Source organism: Mustelus asterias, chromosome 2, assembly GCF_964213995.1.
Source record: "Mustelus asterias chromosome 2, sMusAst1.hap1.1, whole genome shotgun sequence".
Lineage (NCBI taxonomy): Eukaryota > Metazoa > Chordata > Chondrichthyes > Carcharhiniformes > Triakidae > Mustelus > Mustelus asterias.
This window is the reverse complement of record NC_135802.1, coordinates 70,267,253-70,287,505: the sequence shown is the minus strand read 5'-3', so window position 1 is coordinate 70,287,505 and position 20,253 is coordinate 70,267,253. Positions and strand designations below refer to the sequence as shown.

General features: G+C 43.4%; 1 protein-coding gene across 3 annotated transcripts in view; it reads left to right on the top strand.

The window, feature by feature from the left end:
• The window catches only part of ikzf1 (IKAROS family zinc finger 1 (Ikaros)), a 96,851-nt gene that overhangs the window by 11,929 nt on the left and 64,669 nt on the right, over positions 1-20,253 (top strand). For all 3 annotated transcript variants that reach the window (XM_078236972.1, XM_078236981.1, XM_078236962.1), the window contains exon 3: positions 1,030-1,149. In XM_078236972.1, the coding sequence (XP_078093098.1) occupies positions 1,030-1,149 (120 nt within the window). The remainder of the gene's footprint in view (positions 1-1,029; positions 1,150-20,253) is intronic.

The window sequence follows — 20,253 nt, the reverse complement described above, 5'->3', positions numbered from 1 at the left end:
TCCTTGGACAGCAACCACTTGAGCTTGATGCAAAAGCCTCTGGTCCAATGAAGTTTCCTATATAAGAAAAGCAGCTCCCACTCACTCCAGATCCTTCAGGAAAAACTACCTCGTTTGCTGAAAGTCACTTCTAACAATCTGTGAATCCGAAGGCACTTTTTTTCTTATTTGCTGCCGATCTAATCACAAAGATACAATTTAATCCGGCGACCATGGTTTTAATGAGTTTGCGTGATGCGCTAATGCATTAAAAATAGATTCCTGCTGCTTCCCCCGCCACCAATTTACTTCCCAACTTGCATCTCTCCATAGGGTGGCACAGTGTTTAGCACTGCTGCCTCGCAACACCAGGGACCCGGGTTCGATTCCTGGCTTGGGTCACTGTCTGTGTGGAGTTTGCATGTTCTCCCTGTGTCTGTGTGGGTTTCCTCCGGGTGCTCCCCGGTTTTCTCCCACAGTCCAAAGATGTGCGAGTTAGGTTGATTGGCCATGCTAAATTGACCCTAGTGTCAGGATCAGCAGAGTAAATATGTGGGGTTATAGGGATAGGGTGTTGTTGGTGCAGGCTTGATGGGCCGAATGGCCTCCTTCTGCACTGTAGGGATTCTATGATTCTATTTGGAATCTAACATTTCATCTCCTGCACACCCCCTGGCCATCTCATTTTCTGCTTTCAGGAGCTTCACTAGATTCCACCCCATATTTTTTGAATAGTAGATTTATGGCTTAAGCAGTTCAAGTCTTGTCAGAGTGTGTAACAAAAATCAGAACATTAATCCGGGTTTCTTTAGTATTAATCACCCAGAATTCTTGCGAATTCTGCAATTTAGGAGGCAATATCTCCTTGAAAATGTTTGAATATAAGCAAGTTCGGAACATTCATACTGCATTTAATGTAATATTAAAAATACATGGACGCATTATTAGAGAAAAATTGCAGTTAATCCACGAATATATTCTCCTGCCTTTGATACACAAATCTGTCATTATTGTTGCTTGGCTATTGTAACCATGTCCCTTTTTACCTAGGGAGTACGGAAGCACTTTCTGTAAATGACCAATCAGAACAATTGGAGCAGATGCCTGTCCCTGAAGATCTGTCCACCAGTTCAGGAGGCCTGAACAACCCACAGGGTGAGAGGGTCATTGGTAAGTGCAAAAACTTTAGAATGTTTATGTGGAATATACAGCACAGAACAGGTCATTCAACCCACCTCGCCTGTGCTGGTGTGTATGCACTATACGAGTCTCTTTCCACTCTGCTTCATCTAACACTATCAACTTAAACTTCTGTTCCTTTCTCCTCAAGTGTTTATCTTGCTTCAATGTATTTGATATCACTCCAATATTAGGTATTCTAATTATTGAAATAAACGGTTCTCCAGAATTTGAACCCCTTCAAAATAATTTAAATAATTTGGATTAATTTATTCTATGGTTTCCATAAACAATCTGCAAATAAAAAATGGTTTCACATGTGTAAACACTTAATTTTTTCATGTGCAAATGGCTTCAGAAGAAATCCATCTTTATCTTGCATGAAATCTCTGGAACATACGCGGGGAGAATTGTCCCGTTCCACACTCCACGGAAATCGTGGCGGGCAGGGGGGCGGACCATGCAAAGGTTCGTTGCCCTTGGGCGGGATTTTCCGGTTTTAGGTCAAGTGTGGCCCTCAGAGTTTTCTGCTATCTGAGGAAATAACAAGAAATTGTAAAGACTCGTTTGAGTAAGGTTGCGGTATCCTCAATAGCCCTTGGTTCGTAAATCTAGTTTGCAACTGGGTACTTAGACCAGAATTTCATATCCTCCCCCATGGTGAGTTAAGTGGGGAGGGAATCATTTAATCAAGTAGGGAGGTGGCGGATGGGCCTCTCGATTTTTCAACAGCCCCCCCCCCCCCCCCCCCCCCCCAATAAAGTCTGTGCTGGGAATGCCTGTAGACAGTCTTATCACCCCGCTTCCAATTGAAGCCTTTAATTGCATCAACATGCAGGGAGCATGACAAGCAAATCTGTGCTTTGGAGCTCATTAGTAGGGGGTCTCTGGTTCAGAGGCACTTCGTGAGGACCTAGCATTGGGAAAGAGGGGCCCACTGAAAGTCACCTTGCTGCTCACTCCTCTCCCCATGACCCCTATCCTACCTCCTGTTGCCGGGGATAATGGGCCTTGGGTAGGGTGTTCTAACAGCAACAGCCATCGCCTCTCCAGTGAAAATGCTGTTCAATAGATTTGCCAACTTCTGGTTGGCTGACAGCTCTTAGTGGGCAGAAGTTCTGTCCCTGGGGTCCTCAAACCTGGGCCAGGGAAAGGCCTGCCACTGTCTAGTTAAATGCCTGAGTGGCACGTAATTCAGCATTTTTCCCTAAAAGAGGTGTCGGGCACCCCCTGACTCTCCAGTCCACATAATGAGGAAGATGCTAGTTTTGATTCTGGTTTGTGCTGACAATACTGGTTTCTGCGACAGGGGCACTACAGTTGACGTCCCTAGACTAGGAAGCTTAGCAGGGTTTTCATTAAGTGGGTGATTTTTGCCGGAGAGCTTGTGTAGGTAAATAAGGAAAGGCTTAAATTCAGTTGGGGTGAAAAATAGGGCAGCCACATTTCTGGAATGGGTCCTAAAGTTGACGATTAACCCCACATTAATACGAATCCTGCTTTAGGTGTTAATAGGATGACTGAAAAATTGCCTGCTTCAAAATGCTTTTGGATGTCATTCGGGAATCTTTGGCGCACACGCCATAGTCCTGTGAAATGTGTTATTTCTGCCTCTTTGTATCTCCTTGTCTATCTTACCAAATCCACTAATAATTTTAAGTATCTGAATTTGATCACCCTTCATCATAATAAACACAAGGGAATACAAGCCTAATGTATGCAACTTGTTCTCATACTCGGAGCCCTTCAAATAGCAAATGGGTGTGTACTTGAAATTGAAAAACTGCAGAGCTACAGGGAGCAAGCAGGACAATAAGAATAGTTGATAATTCTTTCAGAGAACCAGCACAGTCATAATGGGCTGAATGGCCTCCTATTGTGCTCTATCGTGAGCATTGGTATCACTCTGCTGAATTTGTGCCGTATCCCTCAAAACCATTAGTATGCTTCCAGAGATGCAGTGCCCAGAACCGAACACCGTATTCCAGAGGGAGTCTCACCAAAGTTCTGTACAACTGAACCATAATTTTCTCCCATTTATATTCCAGTGGTAATGTCACTGGACTTGTAATCCAGAGGCCCAGGCTAATACTCTAGGGGACATGGGTTCAAATCCCGCCATAGCAGCTGATGGAATTTAAATTCAATTCATAAAATCTGGAATTGAAAGCTCAGTGATGGCCATTCATGTCTTTTTAGGGGAAAAAACCTGCCACTCTTACCCAGCCTCGCCTTCTTGTACTCCAGACCCAGGAGAGGCAGCAGAGTGGTGGTTTTGTCACTGAACTAGTAATCTAGAGTAATCCTGTTGGATAAATTTACGACTTGCTCACTGAAATAATGGCCTGATATTTTCAGGGAGATTGTGAGGATGGTAGTTTGGGGCGAAATCCAACAAGGCTGGAATATGGAAGTCCTTCCAAGTTTAATACAAGGACCTCATCATAACTGCATTGTGCGAGTCTGAATTAAATATATTGACAAGGAGATGGGACGCTCACCCTATCCAATGATATAAGCGTGGAGACAGGTATCTATGCAGCAAGTTGGGTTGCATTCCCTGTTTTTATTGTTAATTAACTCATCACAGTTAATGAATTAAATTAAGATATTAACCTCTTCTTGACTGTTTGCTGCCCAACATGGGGAGCATGGTGGGTGTAGGGTTGTTACTGCCAGGGCTAATGTTTCAGGAGGTTAATTTTGAATGACACAAGACTAACTCTATTTCCACGCACCTTTATTTTTGCTAATAATCTTGTGCAGAACCTTATCAAATGCCTTCTGGAAATCTATACAGACAACACCCATAGTCCCCCATATGAGGGACAGCCTCAAAAAAATCGAGCAGATTAATCAGGCATGACCTCCCTTCATAACTCCATGCTGGCTTTCTTTAATCAGCTCTTCCTTATCCAAGTGCTCAGTCACGCTGTCTCTGATGATAGATTTCAGTAACTTACTAACAACTGATGTTAAACGGAAAGATATGTCGGCTCCTGCTTTCTCATTCCTTCAGTAATGGAATGTCATTTACAGTTTTCCAATCCGAAGGCACAATTCCAGAATTTAGGGAGATTTGGAAAATTACATTTCATTTTCTCACCCTATTTCTGTTAACACCCTGGGGAATCATCAGGTGCTGGAGATTTAGCTGTTAGGTTAATAAATAGATTATTTTTCAAAGAACAAATCCAAGTTTTTGAAAAAGCAAACTGTGTTAGAAGAGCTAGATTTCGTAACTTTGTCAGAAATCGGACATTTGCGTCCCAAAAACAATGGGCAATTCTTGAGCCATCGATGTGTACTCAAAGTTTTTTTAAACACATTCTTATTTTTCATAGTACTTTAACCCAAATGTTTTGTAAGGAAAATGGCACTGTGATGGCGAATCACTACATTACTGTGTGATTAGGGTCCTCATGGCTTTGATTTAGATGTTTTATTCTCGCTAATATATTTGAAGAGCCTCAGTTAAGGGCAATATCAAAGATTTTTACCCCAAGGGCAGGATTTTCTGTGCCTCCTGCCACATGTCTCATGCCGGTTGAGGCGGCGCACCATTGGCCGGTGGTGAGATCTTGCGGTGCCAATACTGTCAATGGGGTGTCCCATTTTATGCAACCACCCCACCCACCCACCTCCCACCTTCCGCCACCCCCCCCACCTCCCATGGCGTCACCGGAACCACCTGGAAAAAATTGGCCATTGTCTTCGTTAAAGATTTCTTTAAAACTTCTACTTGTTGAAATAATTGTATGCTTCGTCCCTGATGCGAGGCAATGGACAGGATTTTCTTTGCAGGTTTCCAAACGCCCCCACTGACATGCTGAAACGTGGGTTTGAAGCTTGCACTGTGTGACAAACAATCATTCTTCATGATTGTCCCTGGAGCGGCCAATTGATGGCCGGAGGGCAGGCTCACCGTCCAATTAAGTATGATGAGCAGGCTCTCAAAACTGGGGGTTACCAGGAGCAGCAGGCTGTATTGGAAGGGAAGGAAGAAAGAGGATGTTTCAAAATGGAGGTCCTCTTCTTTCCACCACTTTAAAATTTAAGAAATGGCATTTGCTGCTGGGCCACCATTGTGGGGAGGTTAGGGATGGGAGGAGCCCCCCCCCCCCCCCCCCCCTTAGTGTTGCAGCAAGGCAGGCAGGAAGGGCCCCTAGGTCTGACTTATGGAGCCCTGGCATCCAACCCTACATAGTCTGGACACACCACCTCCAGACACCTAAACTGCATCCCCAGCCCCAATACTGACTACTTGAATTTGAAAGCCAACTGGAAAAGCCCAGTAGGTCTCCTTTAATTTTTTAAGATTTTGAGTGGCTCTTTATGAGCCATGTTGATTACCCACCACATGGAGGCGGGTAGCCCTGCTGTTTTCCCCCCCTCCCTCCTCCTCAAAAATAGCCTGAAGGGAGGGTGGAACTGAGGAACCAGCATGCCAGTCAGTGGTGCTATTTTTAAATCCTGCCCACTTCCCTTCCCAGCCCTGGTGGGGGTTCATACTCATGCCCAATATATCAGATCAGTTGCTGGCTCAAATTCCAGGCCACTTGTGCACAGTGGACTGATTCAACAACACAATGATGGAGAAGAGCAATCATGTTTTTGCTTGTGAATGCAAACCTGGCGTGTACTTTTAGTTTCCAATTCCAGGTCATGTTATGTACATGACTCCTGTGGTTATGGTGTTTTTGTAGTGGTGCAAAATAGATAACTGAAGACACATTCAGGTGCTTGGAGGAGCTACAAATCAATATGTGTTTATGCCTCATTGTCAATGCCACTGGTTTGAGGTTTCTATGGAAAAATGGACAGAATTCTGGAATATGATCACTGTGGCACGGTGGTTAGCACTGCTGCCTCACAGCGCCAGGGACCCAGGTTCGATTCCCAGCTTGGGTGAATGTGTAGAGTCTGTACATTCTCCCCGTGTCTGCATGGGTTTCCTCTGGGTGCTCCGGTTTCCCTCCACAGTCTAAAAGACATGCTGGGTTAGGTGCATTGACCCGAACAGGCGCTGGATGGAGTCTGGCGACTAGGGGAATTTCACAGTAATTTCACTGCAGTGTTAATGTAAGCCTACCTGTGACACCAATAAATAAAAAATCGAGTCCTATATAATAAAAAGGGGATTTATTTATTTGTTCAACCCCTTGTTTGTTGGAACTGAAAGAATGTTTCAGAAAAAAAATAAATGTTTCAAAGTTTAGGCTGCTGATAGTTAGACCCTCATAATCATCCTCACAACCTACAACCCAGTTTTGACCAGCATGATGGGATTTCCTTTCTATAAATCCCAGGGCACTAAGTGAAATGAATTTCAGCCGTCACACTCAATTTTCGTGTCACCTCAAATCTATAGCTAATTGCAATATGTAAATTGCAGTTGTCATTAGATTGCCAAATTAACAGAAAACTTCAAAGGAAGACTTCTGCAGGAAATGGAAATATCATGGTTGGGTAATAGTGGTTTCTCTTTTAGCTGAAGGTGAAGAAACATTATTGTGGAACGAGCACAGGAAGAATTGTTTTCTACATAGAATGCCTGCTACGTCAGTGTGTATGACGATGAGTGAGTTGATCTGTTCCTTCCGAAATGTTCCCTTCCATGGAATTCTCCCAAGCCCCCAACAGTGGGCTCGATAGTGGGCATGGGTAAGAATATAGCTGAATACCCAGAAATTGGTTCCACACCAGCATAAATTTACAGCGCAATCTTCCGCTGATGCCCACCATGGCGGGTTGGAAAACCCACTGGAGACTGGCATGATCTTCATTTACACCCCCCGCCCCCCCCCCCCCCCCCCCCCGCCCCGCCAGATTCTCCACCCCCGTCAGATTCTCAGTGATGCCAGCAGGAAAACACGCCAGTGTGAAACACATTTGGAACAACATGGCATGCAGATGTCGGGACTCACCTGAAAAATGCCAGGGGCATTTAATGCCAGAGTTCAGGATGGCGGCCACCCGCAACTCTGGAACACCACAGCAATGGGCCACGGGAGCACCTGCAGGTGGACCTTGCAGATTAGGTGTCCTGGAAAGGGGTTCCATCTTCCAGTCTCTGAATGTTCCGGGAGATCCATCTTCGTTCTCAGGAGGTCCATCTTCGAGTCTCGGAGTGCTCGCAGAGATCCATCTCCATTTTCAGGCCCATCCTCTTTCTTCAACAGTGGATCAGTGATGTTGGGCACCTTTTCAATATGGCACCCGGACACAACAGCGGACTACGCACCATCCGGACCTGTCCCACCACTGAATATGGCGTAAAACACCCAGGTGCATAATTCATGAGGTCAGGGCTGGAGGGTTTGGTGCATATTTCCACCAGCCTCCACAGCAGGAAACACTCTACATTCCTGCCCCCAGCACAGCACTAAGTCTCAAAGTGGGAATATTCTGCCCGATATCTTTCATTCTGGAGGAAGGGTTTACTTGTGCCTGAATTACCAATTGACTCCTGTTTCTTGATGGATGCTGCCTGACCTGCTGGGTGTCTGTATTGTTTTCTTTTTTAGATTTGCAGCATCAGCAGTATTTTGCTTTTTGGGGCTACAATTAAAGAAATTTCTTTCTCTAACACCTTGCGAAGAATTGCATTTGCCCAAACATTCTTTCATTTCTCATTCATCAGAGCAAAGTAGCTACACAAATCTTATAGAGTAAAAGGTCTAGGGTGAGATTCTTCGGCCTCCCAGCCGCTTGTTTCCTGGCGGTGCAAGGTGGAGTGCCGCTCGCTAGGGTCCCGCCGCTGTCAGTGGGATTTCCCATTGATGTTACCCACACCGCTGGGAAACCTGCGGGTGGGGGGTGTGCTGCTGGAGGGACCAGAGAATCCTGTTGGCGTGAACGGCTGGAGAATCCCACCCCTGATCAGCAAAGCCTTTGCCAAGCACTCGTACAACATTTCTGTATATATTGATTTTTACACTGGTGTTAACCAATTCATTGTGGATGTGTTAGTGCCCATTTTAAAATAATGAATCCCTGAACAGGAATATAACACAACAAATAAAACTTTAAGGTACAGGGAATTTCCACTCTACTTTGCAAAGGAAGAACCTTCTTTATACCTTAGAGCAACAAGTCATAAGTAAGGAGCAATTTTAATTTCTGCCTGCATATTAAGAATTCAAGTACATGCTCTCCAAGAATTTTCATCTATTAAAATGACTGAGTGGAAACTCTTGGGGATGGATCCCAGAATTGCTGGCACTCCCAATGGTGGTGGGAGAGGTTCCCTGCTGGGAATACAATTTCATAAAAATTATCCAAATAATCTGTAATAGATCTTGGCTGAACAAAATAAAGATGTGCCAGTTGACTTTGGCATAGATGACTGAAGATTAACCTTAAATTGTGCGTCATATCCCCTTGTAATTTATACGGCAAGCTACTCTGGTTTGGTATATGACTTACCTGCAAAAAGTAGCAAAACACCTAAACAGGCAAAACAAGTTTCACAACAATCCTGAACAGCGACAAGACATTTTCAAATCTGTCACTTGACACCCAACTTCAACATCATTATGAAGCAGTGATTTGGAATTGCTACAGTAGCCCTTTGTTGTCTCAAAGGTTCATATTTTTCTGATTTCCAGAATGGGAGCACATGTCAAATATTCAGATAGAGGTCAGCGAGTCATGGGATATTCCACTAATTAAAATAGATGCACTTATGTCCACATCCAAACTGTGCACTCGCATTGCCTGCAAAGCATTAAGTCATACTTTCCCCATGCCCTTGCACATTGTTTCTGTTCAAGAAATCATCAAATGCCCTCTTGAATGCCTTGATTGAACTTGCTCCCACCATGATAATGATAATGAAAATCTATTATCATTGTTAAAAGTTGTTTAATTACTAATCTCATTGTAAAAGATACTTGGGGGGGGGGGGGGGGAAGGAATTCATTACACAATCAACTATCATATTAAGTTTCAGAACGACATATTCCTGTCGAAAACAAGAATCCCAAACAAAACTAATGATGTATGTATGAGGAAAAACTAGCTAAGGTTGATTGGGTAAATAAGCAAAAAGACGTGGTGCTAATAAACAGTTCAAAACTTTTAAAGGAATAGTTCAAAATGTTCAACAAAATATATTCCATTAAAATACAACTGTTCAGCGAGACAAACTTATCCGTGGCTTACTAATAAAGTTAAGGATAGCATTAGGTTAACAGAAGAGCCTTAAAAAATAAACCAGCTCAGAACATACAAACAAATCACAAGAGTGTTTCTAGGTTATAAAGACTCATTGTTGAGTCTGGAAGACTCTAAAGTGCCTAACCAAAAGATGAGGTGCTGTTTTTCAAGTTTATGTTAAGTTTCATTGGAATAGTGCAGCAAACCCAAGGACAGAGATGTCAACCTGAGAGCAAAGTGGAGAATTAAAAAATGACAGAACATTGGAAAGTCGCAGAGAAGAGGTAAAAGGTCAGGTGATACATCTCTTGCATTTGCACGGAAAGGTGCTGTGAACAGGGGACCCAGTGTTGTGGTGATTGAGGAATGGAGGAGAGTATCACAGAGGGAACAGCTCTCATTGTCCAAGGCCTCAAACACTCCTTCCTGGTGAAGTTATGGTTTATACGTACTTCTTTCAAATTGGTCCACTGCATTCACTGCTCACAATGTGGTCGCCTCTACGATGGTGAGACTGGGTGATTGCTTAGTGGAACACCTCCGTTCAGTCCGCAAGTGTGACTTCCGTGCTTCCATCTCTGTTCAAGTAACCACAATATGCCACCTTTAGTGTCTCTGGTGCTGCAATCACTTTGTTGCCAAAGCAAATGTGTAAAGGTTATATGTGTTCAGAGATTCTGCTGCAATTACCTTGCAGTTTTACTCTGGGGCCACTTTTGGCTTGCAGTGTTAATATTCTCCTGCTTTTCCTTGCCCCAGAAAAATAAAAGTACAAAGATTTTGTCTATTTTGGATTGGCTTGATGTGATCCATTTAAGAATCCCGAGTTAAACTGTTTCAGGCCAGGGACCGTTTACCAAAGCGTACATGGCACATGCCTCGCTCATTAGCCATAAAAATAACCTCGGCATCCAAGAGTGGTAGTAAAATTAAATAAATCTGCTGGTTTTGGGCTGGGGCATTGGACGCCTACTTAAAGGCCCTGCCAATGATTGAACCAAGCTGGCCTCTCAGTAGATCCTGACAGGGTGTCAATCTCAGCAATTTTCACACTGTGCTGCCTCGGTCTTGTCAGGAAGTGAAACAAACAGCAGGCAAAAACCAGCTATGTTTCCAATCTCTCTCCTTTTTAGTTTGCTGCTATAGCCCACTGTCTTTCCAGGAGCTATTTTCTTTTCCCTTTTGAGTGTTCCACTTTGGTGAGCATTTACATTCTGATCTGTTCCTGTTAATCTCTTTGCTCAATTTATCTTTCCTGCCTTATCTTCCATATACTGCTCACCATTGTGGTTTAATTATGCAGAACTGCTTGATGTGACTGTTGGGTCTCAGCAGCACTGACCTCTGAAATTCTGATGGACTACATTGCAAATGGAATCAGCACATCAACCATGTAACCTCTGCCTAACAATGGGCATCAGAAAAAACTTTAAAATATGAACAAAAATTAAAACACCCAAATGTATTTTGTACTGAAGACAAAATGCACATTACCATTATTGTTTTTGTAAGCTTGTGAAACCTTTTCCAGTCCATTGCTTCAGAATATGTATTATTTAAACCACAAGAATATTTGTACTGTGGGCAGGAATACTGTCGCTGGAGTCTTCCACCCCACTGGTGACTGTGAAACTTGCCCCCACCCCGACAGGCTGCCTTGCGGCCACTGAGTGGTCGGAGGAGCATTAAGTGTCTCCGGGTGATGAGACGTCCACCCCATCGGGGGAGGAAATCCAACTTTCGAGAGCTGCCAGCCAATCTGGCTGGCGACTCTCTGGTCCAAGTAGTGCCACTGGGAGCAGCCAGTCCCAGCAAAGAAAAGCAAGGAGCTGGATGACAGACAAGTCAGGGTTTGCTGTTGGTGGAGCCAGAATTGGAGGCCTTGAGGCCAAGGGAAGTGGGGGCCTGGGTGCGTAGGCGGGGGGATGGGGCCATCCAAAGTGGGGGTAGACCCTGGGGAGTCTCCAATCTTGAAGGAAGCAACCTCCCCCTTTCCGACCCGAAGCCCAAGCATGCTGACTTGCCAAGTTTCCCAACTATTGCCAATCTCCTCCCACCAGCCGAAAAATGACAACTGGCTGGGAATTGGGCCTTAAGTGGCTACTAATTGGCCACTTAAAGGCTTTGGTTGGCATGAGGGTGAGCTGCCAAAGCCTTTTCTGCCACCTGTCAAATAGTAGGCAGGTCAGGGGGTGGTCTGGTAGGAGATGGGAAAGGCACCCATGGAATTATACAGGCGGGAGCAACCTACCTGAACGAGATTGTAAAATTATGCCCTCTGTGCCGTGTCAGAATAAATTGATGGTACAGTTGAAGAATGGTTGGCAATAAAGATCTATGGGTACATAATAGCATAGAGATGACTACACAATGGATTTGAAATGTTATAGATATCACTACACAATGTGTTTGACAGACAAAATTGAATGTAGAAAAATGTGAGGCGAGACATTGTGAAGGAAAGACAACACATGCTAAGTTGTACAGTTTTAGAATGGATTGCAAGAGGAGATTTGGGGGTGTTTGTAAAATCTCTGAGGTTTGCAGGATAGGTTAACAGAGCTTACGGAAACTTGGGTTTTATAGTTCCAGATGTGGGGGGATTTTAATTGTTAACGTGGGTGGGTTTCTGGTGAAGGTGACAGTTAAAGCAGCTGTAACTGTCTGTGGGTCTGGAAGCCTGCAAGAATTTGCTAAATTCTACCTCTACCTTGAGTGCAGAGGAACTCCTGGTGGGGGCAGCCAGGTCTGCCATTTAATTATGTCAAATGCTCATTCACTGCTCTTAACCCATGATTCTGAATTTAAGAGTGTGTGCACTGTTTCCCAAGCTGTTTGGAATTCGACAGGGAAAACGAGGCTAGATGACCGTGGGAGTTGATGGGGGTTGAGTAATTGTCAGGCAAGAAATGCTTTCAATGCTAAGATCTGACACCTGCTTTCTTGTCTAAGTGAAAACATTTTGCTCACAATACTTGTTCTGTGAATGTGCTTGTGTCATGTTGAAGGTGACCTCCAGTGCTGTGGAGGTCATTTCTGCTACCTTGGTGTTTTCTGGCCTTTGAATTGCACTTGCCAGCTGTCAGCCTTCAGATCAGCATTGGGAGCAGCTAATGCATCCCTCTCTTGATCTTCAGATGGAAAGACGCAGCTGCCACAGCAACAAGAGCAGCAGCCTTATCCTTACCCGGCAGCTCAACACGGTAGAAGGGAGGAGCACAGAGCACCAGCTTGCAGGAGGAAATACCCTAACACAAAGTTTACAAGCAGAGAACGGGTTTCCTGTTCATGACTGAGCACCTCAGGAGGCTCAGAGTTTCCTGCCTGGTATTTGCTGACACCCGCAGCTTCCTGGAAAAAGACCTCCTTCCAAGTGGACCAGGTGTGCGTGCATTGCCCGTGGCGATCCCCACAGCCCTGAATATCTTTATCTCCAGCTCTTTCCAAGGGCCTGCTGGTGACATTTGTCAAAGTTCACGTTCTGCAGCTCACAGTGCTTGTCACAGGTGACTGACGCCATGTATGTCAGGGCTGGCACTTCATAGGCACTTTGCTCTTGACAATCCCGGTCAGAATGAGAGGGCATTCAGATTTTCCACTGTGGCTGGATTCTCTCAGGTTTAGGGAGTCAGAGACAAGTGGCAACCAAGACACTTCCAGATGGAAAGACATTTGTGGAGGGTGACTGAGAGTGGGTAAGGGTGAGTGTCAGTGGTGATGGTTAGATGTGGATGTGAGGAGGTGTCTAGACAGAGAGGGTGAGCCTGCAAGGTGTGTGGGCCTGAGAAATGATTTTCAGAAGAAGGCTTGGAAAGTTGGATTTGGGATGAGAGTTGTATAAGAGTGTGCCAGGCCATGTACCTTTCCTACCCTGATTAGGTCATTGAATCGCTTACACCCAGGATCAAGTAACCACACGCCTGCTGATCTCTTCAGCCACTTCCAACAACACCTTCTCCTCTACAGTGTATAGCCTTCCTTTTTCCCAGTGACTGGGAGCAGAATCTGTGTGAGTTCTTTATACAGCCAGCTACAGTATTTCCAGAAACTTTCTGTGGAAGCTTAATGCTGTTTTACCACATTTCTGTAGGTTTTGGCTCGGTCTACACAACTGTGTTAGCCTTCACCTCTGACCATTGCAGGGTCCCTTTTAACTAGTGGAGCTGAAAGAGAAGTCATTACACCCATTCATTCCAATTGGTCACAAAACCAGAAAGTCAGATGCAAATACAATGATTGGTCAAAACCAATGTGCTGCTGAAGCCTCCAGCTTTCCCACCCACCCCCTGCCACTGCAAGTGAACCTGAAAGTTAAAACTCAGATCATAAGCGTACAAAATGTCAGGAAACTATGTTAAACCTGTATGTTAAAAACACGTTTTGGTCCCAGCTGGAATATTGTATCCACTTCTGGGCACCACAATTTAGGAAGGACTTTAATGCTTTGGAAAATGCTTTGGTACAATAGAGGTTTATTAACACGGTTCTAATGGCTATGGGCGGCACAGTGGTTCACACTACTACCTCACAGCTCCAGGAACCCGAGTTCAATTCTGTCCTTGGGTGACTGTCTGTGTGGAGTTTGCACGTTCTCCCCGTGTCTGCATGGGTTTCCTCCGGATGCTCCAGTTTCCTCCCACAGTCCAAAGATGTGCGGGTTAGGTTGATTGGCCATGCTAAATTGATACTCGCGTTAGGGGGATTAGCACGGTAAATATGTTGGGTTATGGGGATAGGGCCTGGGTGGGATTGTGGTTGATGCAGACTCAATGGGCTGAATGGCCTCCTTCTGCACTGCAGGATTCTATGATTCTAACGATGAGAGATTACAGTTACGTGGATGAAACAGGTTTTTATTCTCTCTGGAGTAAAGCAGGCTGAGGAGATTTGATAGAAGTTTTTAGAATCTTGAGCAGTTCAATAAAGTAAAGTTCCTAATGGTTAAACTAAATAAAATGATCAGCAAGAGGTGACATTGAGGAAAAACATTTTTGTGCAATGAGTGGTGTGAAGATTTGGAATGCATTGTCTTGGGGGAAAATAATGCAGGTTTTGGGGAAAGGTACAGGAGAGTGGGACTGAATGGACTGCTTTTCAAAAGAGCAAGCATTGATGGACCAAATTGCCTCTTCCTGTGCTACCCAATTCTATGATTCCAGTTGGCTAAAAGGAGTATGTAAGTTTCTGTTTGTAATTTTCGGTTCAAAATTTAATCCTGAATGTAAAGCAACACTTCATATTACTTTTCTCTTCTTGCTTAAAGATAGCAACTATAGAAAAGTTCACTGGAATTCTTCTGATAATTTGATGAAGCTTTAACGATAGTCATTGAAACCTGAAGGCATTTGCTAAGGTTTAACATTTGGGGTTTTCATAAAATGTGAAGTTTAATGGCTGGATGGATAACAAATTGGCTAAGTAATAATAGGAAGATGATACTGAATGGAGAGGGCTCTAGCTTGGGGTGGTATCCAGAGATTAGTGGCATTACGTAATACTCTATTTCCAATTTGTTTTTTTTATACTGCTTCTAAACTCTCTAAGAGTAATTTGTCAATGACTTTGGGTGGGATTTCCCAGCACTTTCCGCCAGCAAGATCTACTGGTCCCATCAATTATTCTATGTGATAGTGTCCATCAATTTGGGGCAGGATGGTGGCATAATGGTTAGCACTGTTGTCTCACAGTGCCAGGGACCCAGGTTCCAGTCTTGGGTGACTGACTGTGTTCAGTTTGCACGTATTCCCCGTGTCTGCGTGGGTTTCTTCCTGATGTGGAAATGCCGGCGTTGGATTGGGGTAAACACAGTAAGGAGTCTAACAACACCAGGTTAAAGTCCAACAGGTTTATTTGGTAGCAAACGCCACTAGCTTTCGGAGCGCTGCTCCTTCACTGGCTGTCCTGTCTGGAGACAATACACATCTCTTTAACCTGTGCTAATGCTCTCTCCACTCACATTGTCTGTACCTTTAAGACTTGATTAGCTGTAAAGACTCGCATTCCAATCATTATTCATTATACTGTAAATTGAGTTTGTGTCTTTGTATGCCCTGTTTGTGAACAGAACTCCCACTCACCTGACGAAGGAGCAGCGCTCCGAAAGCTAGTGGCGTTTGCTACCAAATAAACCTGTTGGACTTTAACTTGGTGTTGTGAGACTTCTTACTGGGTTTCTTCCCACAGTCCAAAGATGTGACAAATAGGTGGATTGGTCATGCTAAATTGTTCCTTAGTGTCCCAAGATGTGTAGATTAGGGGGATTAGCGAGGTAAATGGGTGGGATTATGGGAATATGGCGGGAGTGAGCCTGGGTAAAATGCCCTGTCGGAGAGTCCATGCAAACGCACTGGGCCGAATGGCCTCTTTCTGCACTGTAGGGATTCTATGATTCTATGAATGTGAAATTGTTGTTACCAAACCAATTTAGGGTCTAGTATGAATATATGTGGTATTTCATTACAAATCAAAGAAAGCTTTAAAAAAACTGTTGTTACATATTTGTGAGCTTTTATTTGGAGTTGTGTGTCCAGTTTCAGTCACCTTCAAAAAGATGCGGCTGCATCGTTGAGGGTGCAGAGAAGAATGACAATGCAATTATGAAATTAAAACTCATTAAGAAGGACATACTGACAAAACATAATTTGTTTCGATTAGACAAAAGAAGATTAAGATGCAACAAGCTTTAAATCTATAAAATGTTGAAAATAATGAATGCTATAGATGTAGACTTTTGAATTTAATTATGGCATATCAAGTGTCACATGATACTTGACATGATAGTCAAGTATCATGTGACACTAGCTATTGTAGAAATGTTTATTCTGAAAGTAATTGGTAAGTACAATAGAATTCCATCAGAATTTGTTCATACTAATTCACTGAGCTCTGTTAAAAAGTCATTGGTTGATTACCTGTCAGGTAATGACATTGAAGTTGTAAGAAAAGATTAAATAGTTAAGGAATAATTACAGAGTGCTTTTCGGGACATGGCAGGCATATTTGTTGAGAGTTTGTTGCTTTTGGAAGCTCACTTCGGTTAAATCATCTTACTTGGAAATTTTGAGAATGGATTTGGTGGGGCTATAACAGTGTAGTTGGAAATGGTATTTTGAAGTGAATGGGGCATATGGCCTTTTCTTGTTCCAGGGCTTCTTATATGTTATGCTTTTTTTTTGCATATCATAAATTTTTAAAGAAATATAAATAAAGAATAGAATGTCACAGAGTTATGATGACAAAGTGTTTCCCTTCAGCTTTGACACCCTAACCAGAAATGTTATTGTTCTATTCATAATATAGATGATGTATTTTTTGTTATTTCAAATAAGTCGGGCAATTTCCTTACCAAATTCTATGATTGACTTGGCAGAAGGAAAATTGGTACAATGTAAAAATTCCTATCTGTACTAATATTTCATGGGTTGCGTGCACTATAATATCAAGTCTCATCCTATACTGTGAAACAATCTGGTTGTTAAGGGATTGTCTTGTTCTGTGCACATAAAATACAAGAAGAAGATCTAAAATGATTTATGCTACACCTAAATGATGTTCATTAGTGAACCTTTTTTTCACATTGATAGTTAATTTCATTGAGTGGAATTCTCCCATCTGGGGTCCCGCGGCGGGGGTGGGAACATGGAATGTTTCCCACCGCAGAGGCTGGCGAGATAACATGCAATATCTTCCGGCTCCGGCCTCATTAACTATGCAACGAGGTATTTGGCACCCATATTCCGTGCTGGGGCAGACCTGATGGTATGAAGGCTGCCATCATATCCGAGTGCCATATTGAAAAGGTGCCCAACATTACTGACCCATTATTGAGAAGAAAAGATAGACCTTCTGAAAATGAAGATGCAGCTCTTGGAGCACTGAGATCGGGACATTCTGAGGCAGGAAGATGGACCTTCTCAATGAGACTGAATCTGGATGATCCACCTGCAGATGCTCCCCCAACCAATGCTGTGGTCTTCCAGATGGAGGGTTGCAGGTGGCCTCCATTCCGAATTCCAGAAGCAGTCCCAGGCATTGTTCAGGGAGTCCTGACATCTGCACACCGCGTTGTTCCAGACATGTTCTGGATCGGCATGTTTTCCGGCCAACATTGTGGAGCGTCAGGAGTGGGTGGAAGATTCTTGTCGGGCCTCCGTCTGTATCCAGTTAGCGGGATGCAAATCAGTTTCACACTGGCCTCCAGTGGGTTTCCCAATCTGCCCTGGTGGGCACCAGTGGAAGATCCCACAGGAAATTCACACCAGTGTGAAACTGATTTTTGCACTCTAGCCAGATTCTCCTCCACTGCCCATCATTGCTTTTTGATATTGCGCTATTTTAAACAAAATTTCTTAACAGTTCCCCTTATTGCCATTTACACTTGCTATTTCCTTGTTTTAGACCTTAGATTATATCTTTGATTTCCCTTGTCATCATGAGTACCAGATTGAATAGTTCAGCTGTAACATTTAAAATGGCTGTACATAGTTGTCACAATTGGCATCTATTATTTCTTGCTTTCCAATTAAGTTGTGCAATTTATTACGCCAGCTTTTGCAGTTCCATTGTTTTTGTTTAGTTTATTGTGCTTCAAGCTTCAAAAAAAGGCACGTTTTCATTAAATAATTTGCTGAAATGCAAAATTATTTAGAATGCTGATTTACTGAATTCCAACACTATGCCTACAAATTGTCATGCTTTCAATCTGATACATCCATTGTGTTAAAAGAATGCATTCTGGGTGGGCAGACAATTTACGTTGAGATCCATTTTCAGCTCCACGGAGATAAAATGAAAGCAACAGAGGCTGGGGTGAGCAAGTTTTGGCCTTTGATTTTACCGTACGAAATAATGTTGAATTTTACTATTTTTGATTAATTCATGGGATGAGAGCAATCCTGGCAAAACTAGCGCTTTTTGCCCATCCCAAAATGCCTTTGAGAAGGTGGGAATGAGCTACCTTCTTGATGCACTGCAGTCGATCAATCTGCTGTCGGTACACCATTTGTTCTGTTACAGAGAGACTTTCAGGATTTAATTCAGTGACACTGAAGTAACGGGGATCAAGTTAGAATAGTGTGCGGCTTAGAGGGGAGCTTGTAGGTGGTGGCATTCCCATCTTCTAGGTGATAGAGGTCATGTGTTTGGAAGATGCTGTTGAATGAGCCTCAATGAGTTGCTGTAGTGAAATTTGTATATGGAGCACACACTGTACACCAGTGATGGAGGGAGTGACTGTTTGAGATGTTGGGTGGAATGCAAAACAAGTGAGCTGTTTTGTCTTTCATGGTCCCAAGTATTGCTACAACTTCCAGGCAAGTGTAAAATATTCCATCACAATCCTGACTTGAGTCTTGTAGGTGAGGAGTTTGAGGAGACAGGAAGTGAGTTATTCACTGCAGAATTCCCAGCCTCTTGCATTCGCAGTATTTATGTCGCTAGTGGCATTTGTGCCACTGGCAACATAATGTTATTTGCCAGTTATCAGCACAAGCATAAATATTGTCCAGGTCTTGCTACCTGCAGGCACAAACTGTTTGACTATTTGAGGGATTACGAGTGAAATTGAGCACTGTGCAATCACCAAACACTCCCACTTCTGCACTTATGGCAGAGAGAAGGTAACTAATGAAGCAGCTGAAGATAGAAATTATAGAATCCTACAGTGCAGAAGGAGGCCATTCGGCCCATCGAGTCTGCACCAACCACAGGCTCCCTATCCCCATAACCTCATGCATTTACCCTAGCTAGTCCCCCTGACACTAAGTGACAATTTAGCCTGGTCAATCCACTTAACCCTCACATCTTTGGACTGTGGGAGGAAACCGGAGCACCCGGAGGAAACCCACGCAGACATGGGGAGAATGTACAAACTGCACACACAGTGACCCAGTCAGGAATCGAACCCGGGTCCCTGGTGCTGTGAGACAACAGTGCAAACCACTGTGTCACCCATCAAACTGGGGTTAATTTAATGTAGCATATACATTTTGGTGTTCTGGGCCTAGCTAATAAACCCACAAAGAACAAATTCATTACTTCAATAAAGACTTTGGTTGAGTGGAAAATGCTCTTCAGTGTTAAGTATTAAGTTAAGAAATACATTTTCCTAACTCAAAAAAAAACTTACAAAGCTAATTTCTGTAAATGTGCTGTAAAGCCGAATTGGGAAAAAAATTACCAAATGGTAGAAAATATATTGATCCTTGAAATAAATCAGACATTGTAATCTTGGTAATTTTTTGTGCTTGAGCTATTGCAGCTCTTAAAGGGTTAATTCCACGCTGGGAAAGACCTGAAGACTTGAATGAGGCTGCCGTTCTAAGATGAATCCGAAGTAGAAACCTAATTTTTTTGATTGGTGTTATGGTGACCATGCCGAGTCTGACAGTGTTCTCTCTTTCAGAGGTGTAGTATTTACAGAATTAATGTTATTTTAATGAGTATACATTGGTTACTGAAGCATTACCAATGGCAGTGCAGGTGTCAGCTGTTAAATGTCAGTGGTGAGCAGAAAAGGTACAAGCGTGTGTTATTTATGACAGAATAATTAAGGCCACAAGAAGTGATAAACTCAAAGTCTGCTTGAGAGGAGAAGCACTTTGCTGTGTGGCTTCAGCTCAGATACTGTGCTCACTGATCTAATCTGCAGCAAGAGGAAGTTGTTTTTATCAGAAAAGTGCATATCTTCTGCTCAGATCAAACCCATCTCTTGGGAGAGCTAAATTATCTTGCAGGATCTAACGGTGACTGCAACAGAGCTCAGGCAATGCAGAGCTCAGGCAATGGAATTTTTAAGTGCATGCGAAAGAACTGGTGGCAGCAAGTTACTAACCTCAGGTTATTTTAACTTCAAACCCCAGTACACAGACTACTGGATGGTGTTTTGGATTTTGAGGACTTTCAGTTTCTGCTGCAAAGACTGTATCACTGAGTGGC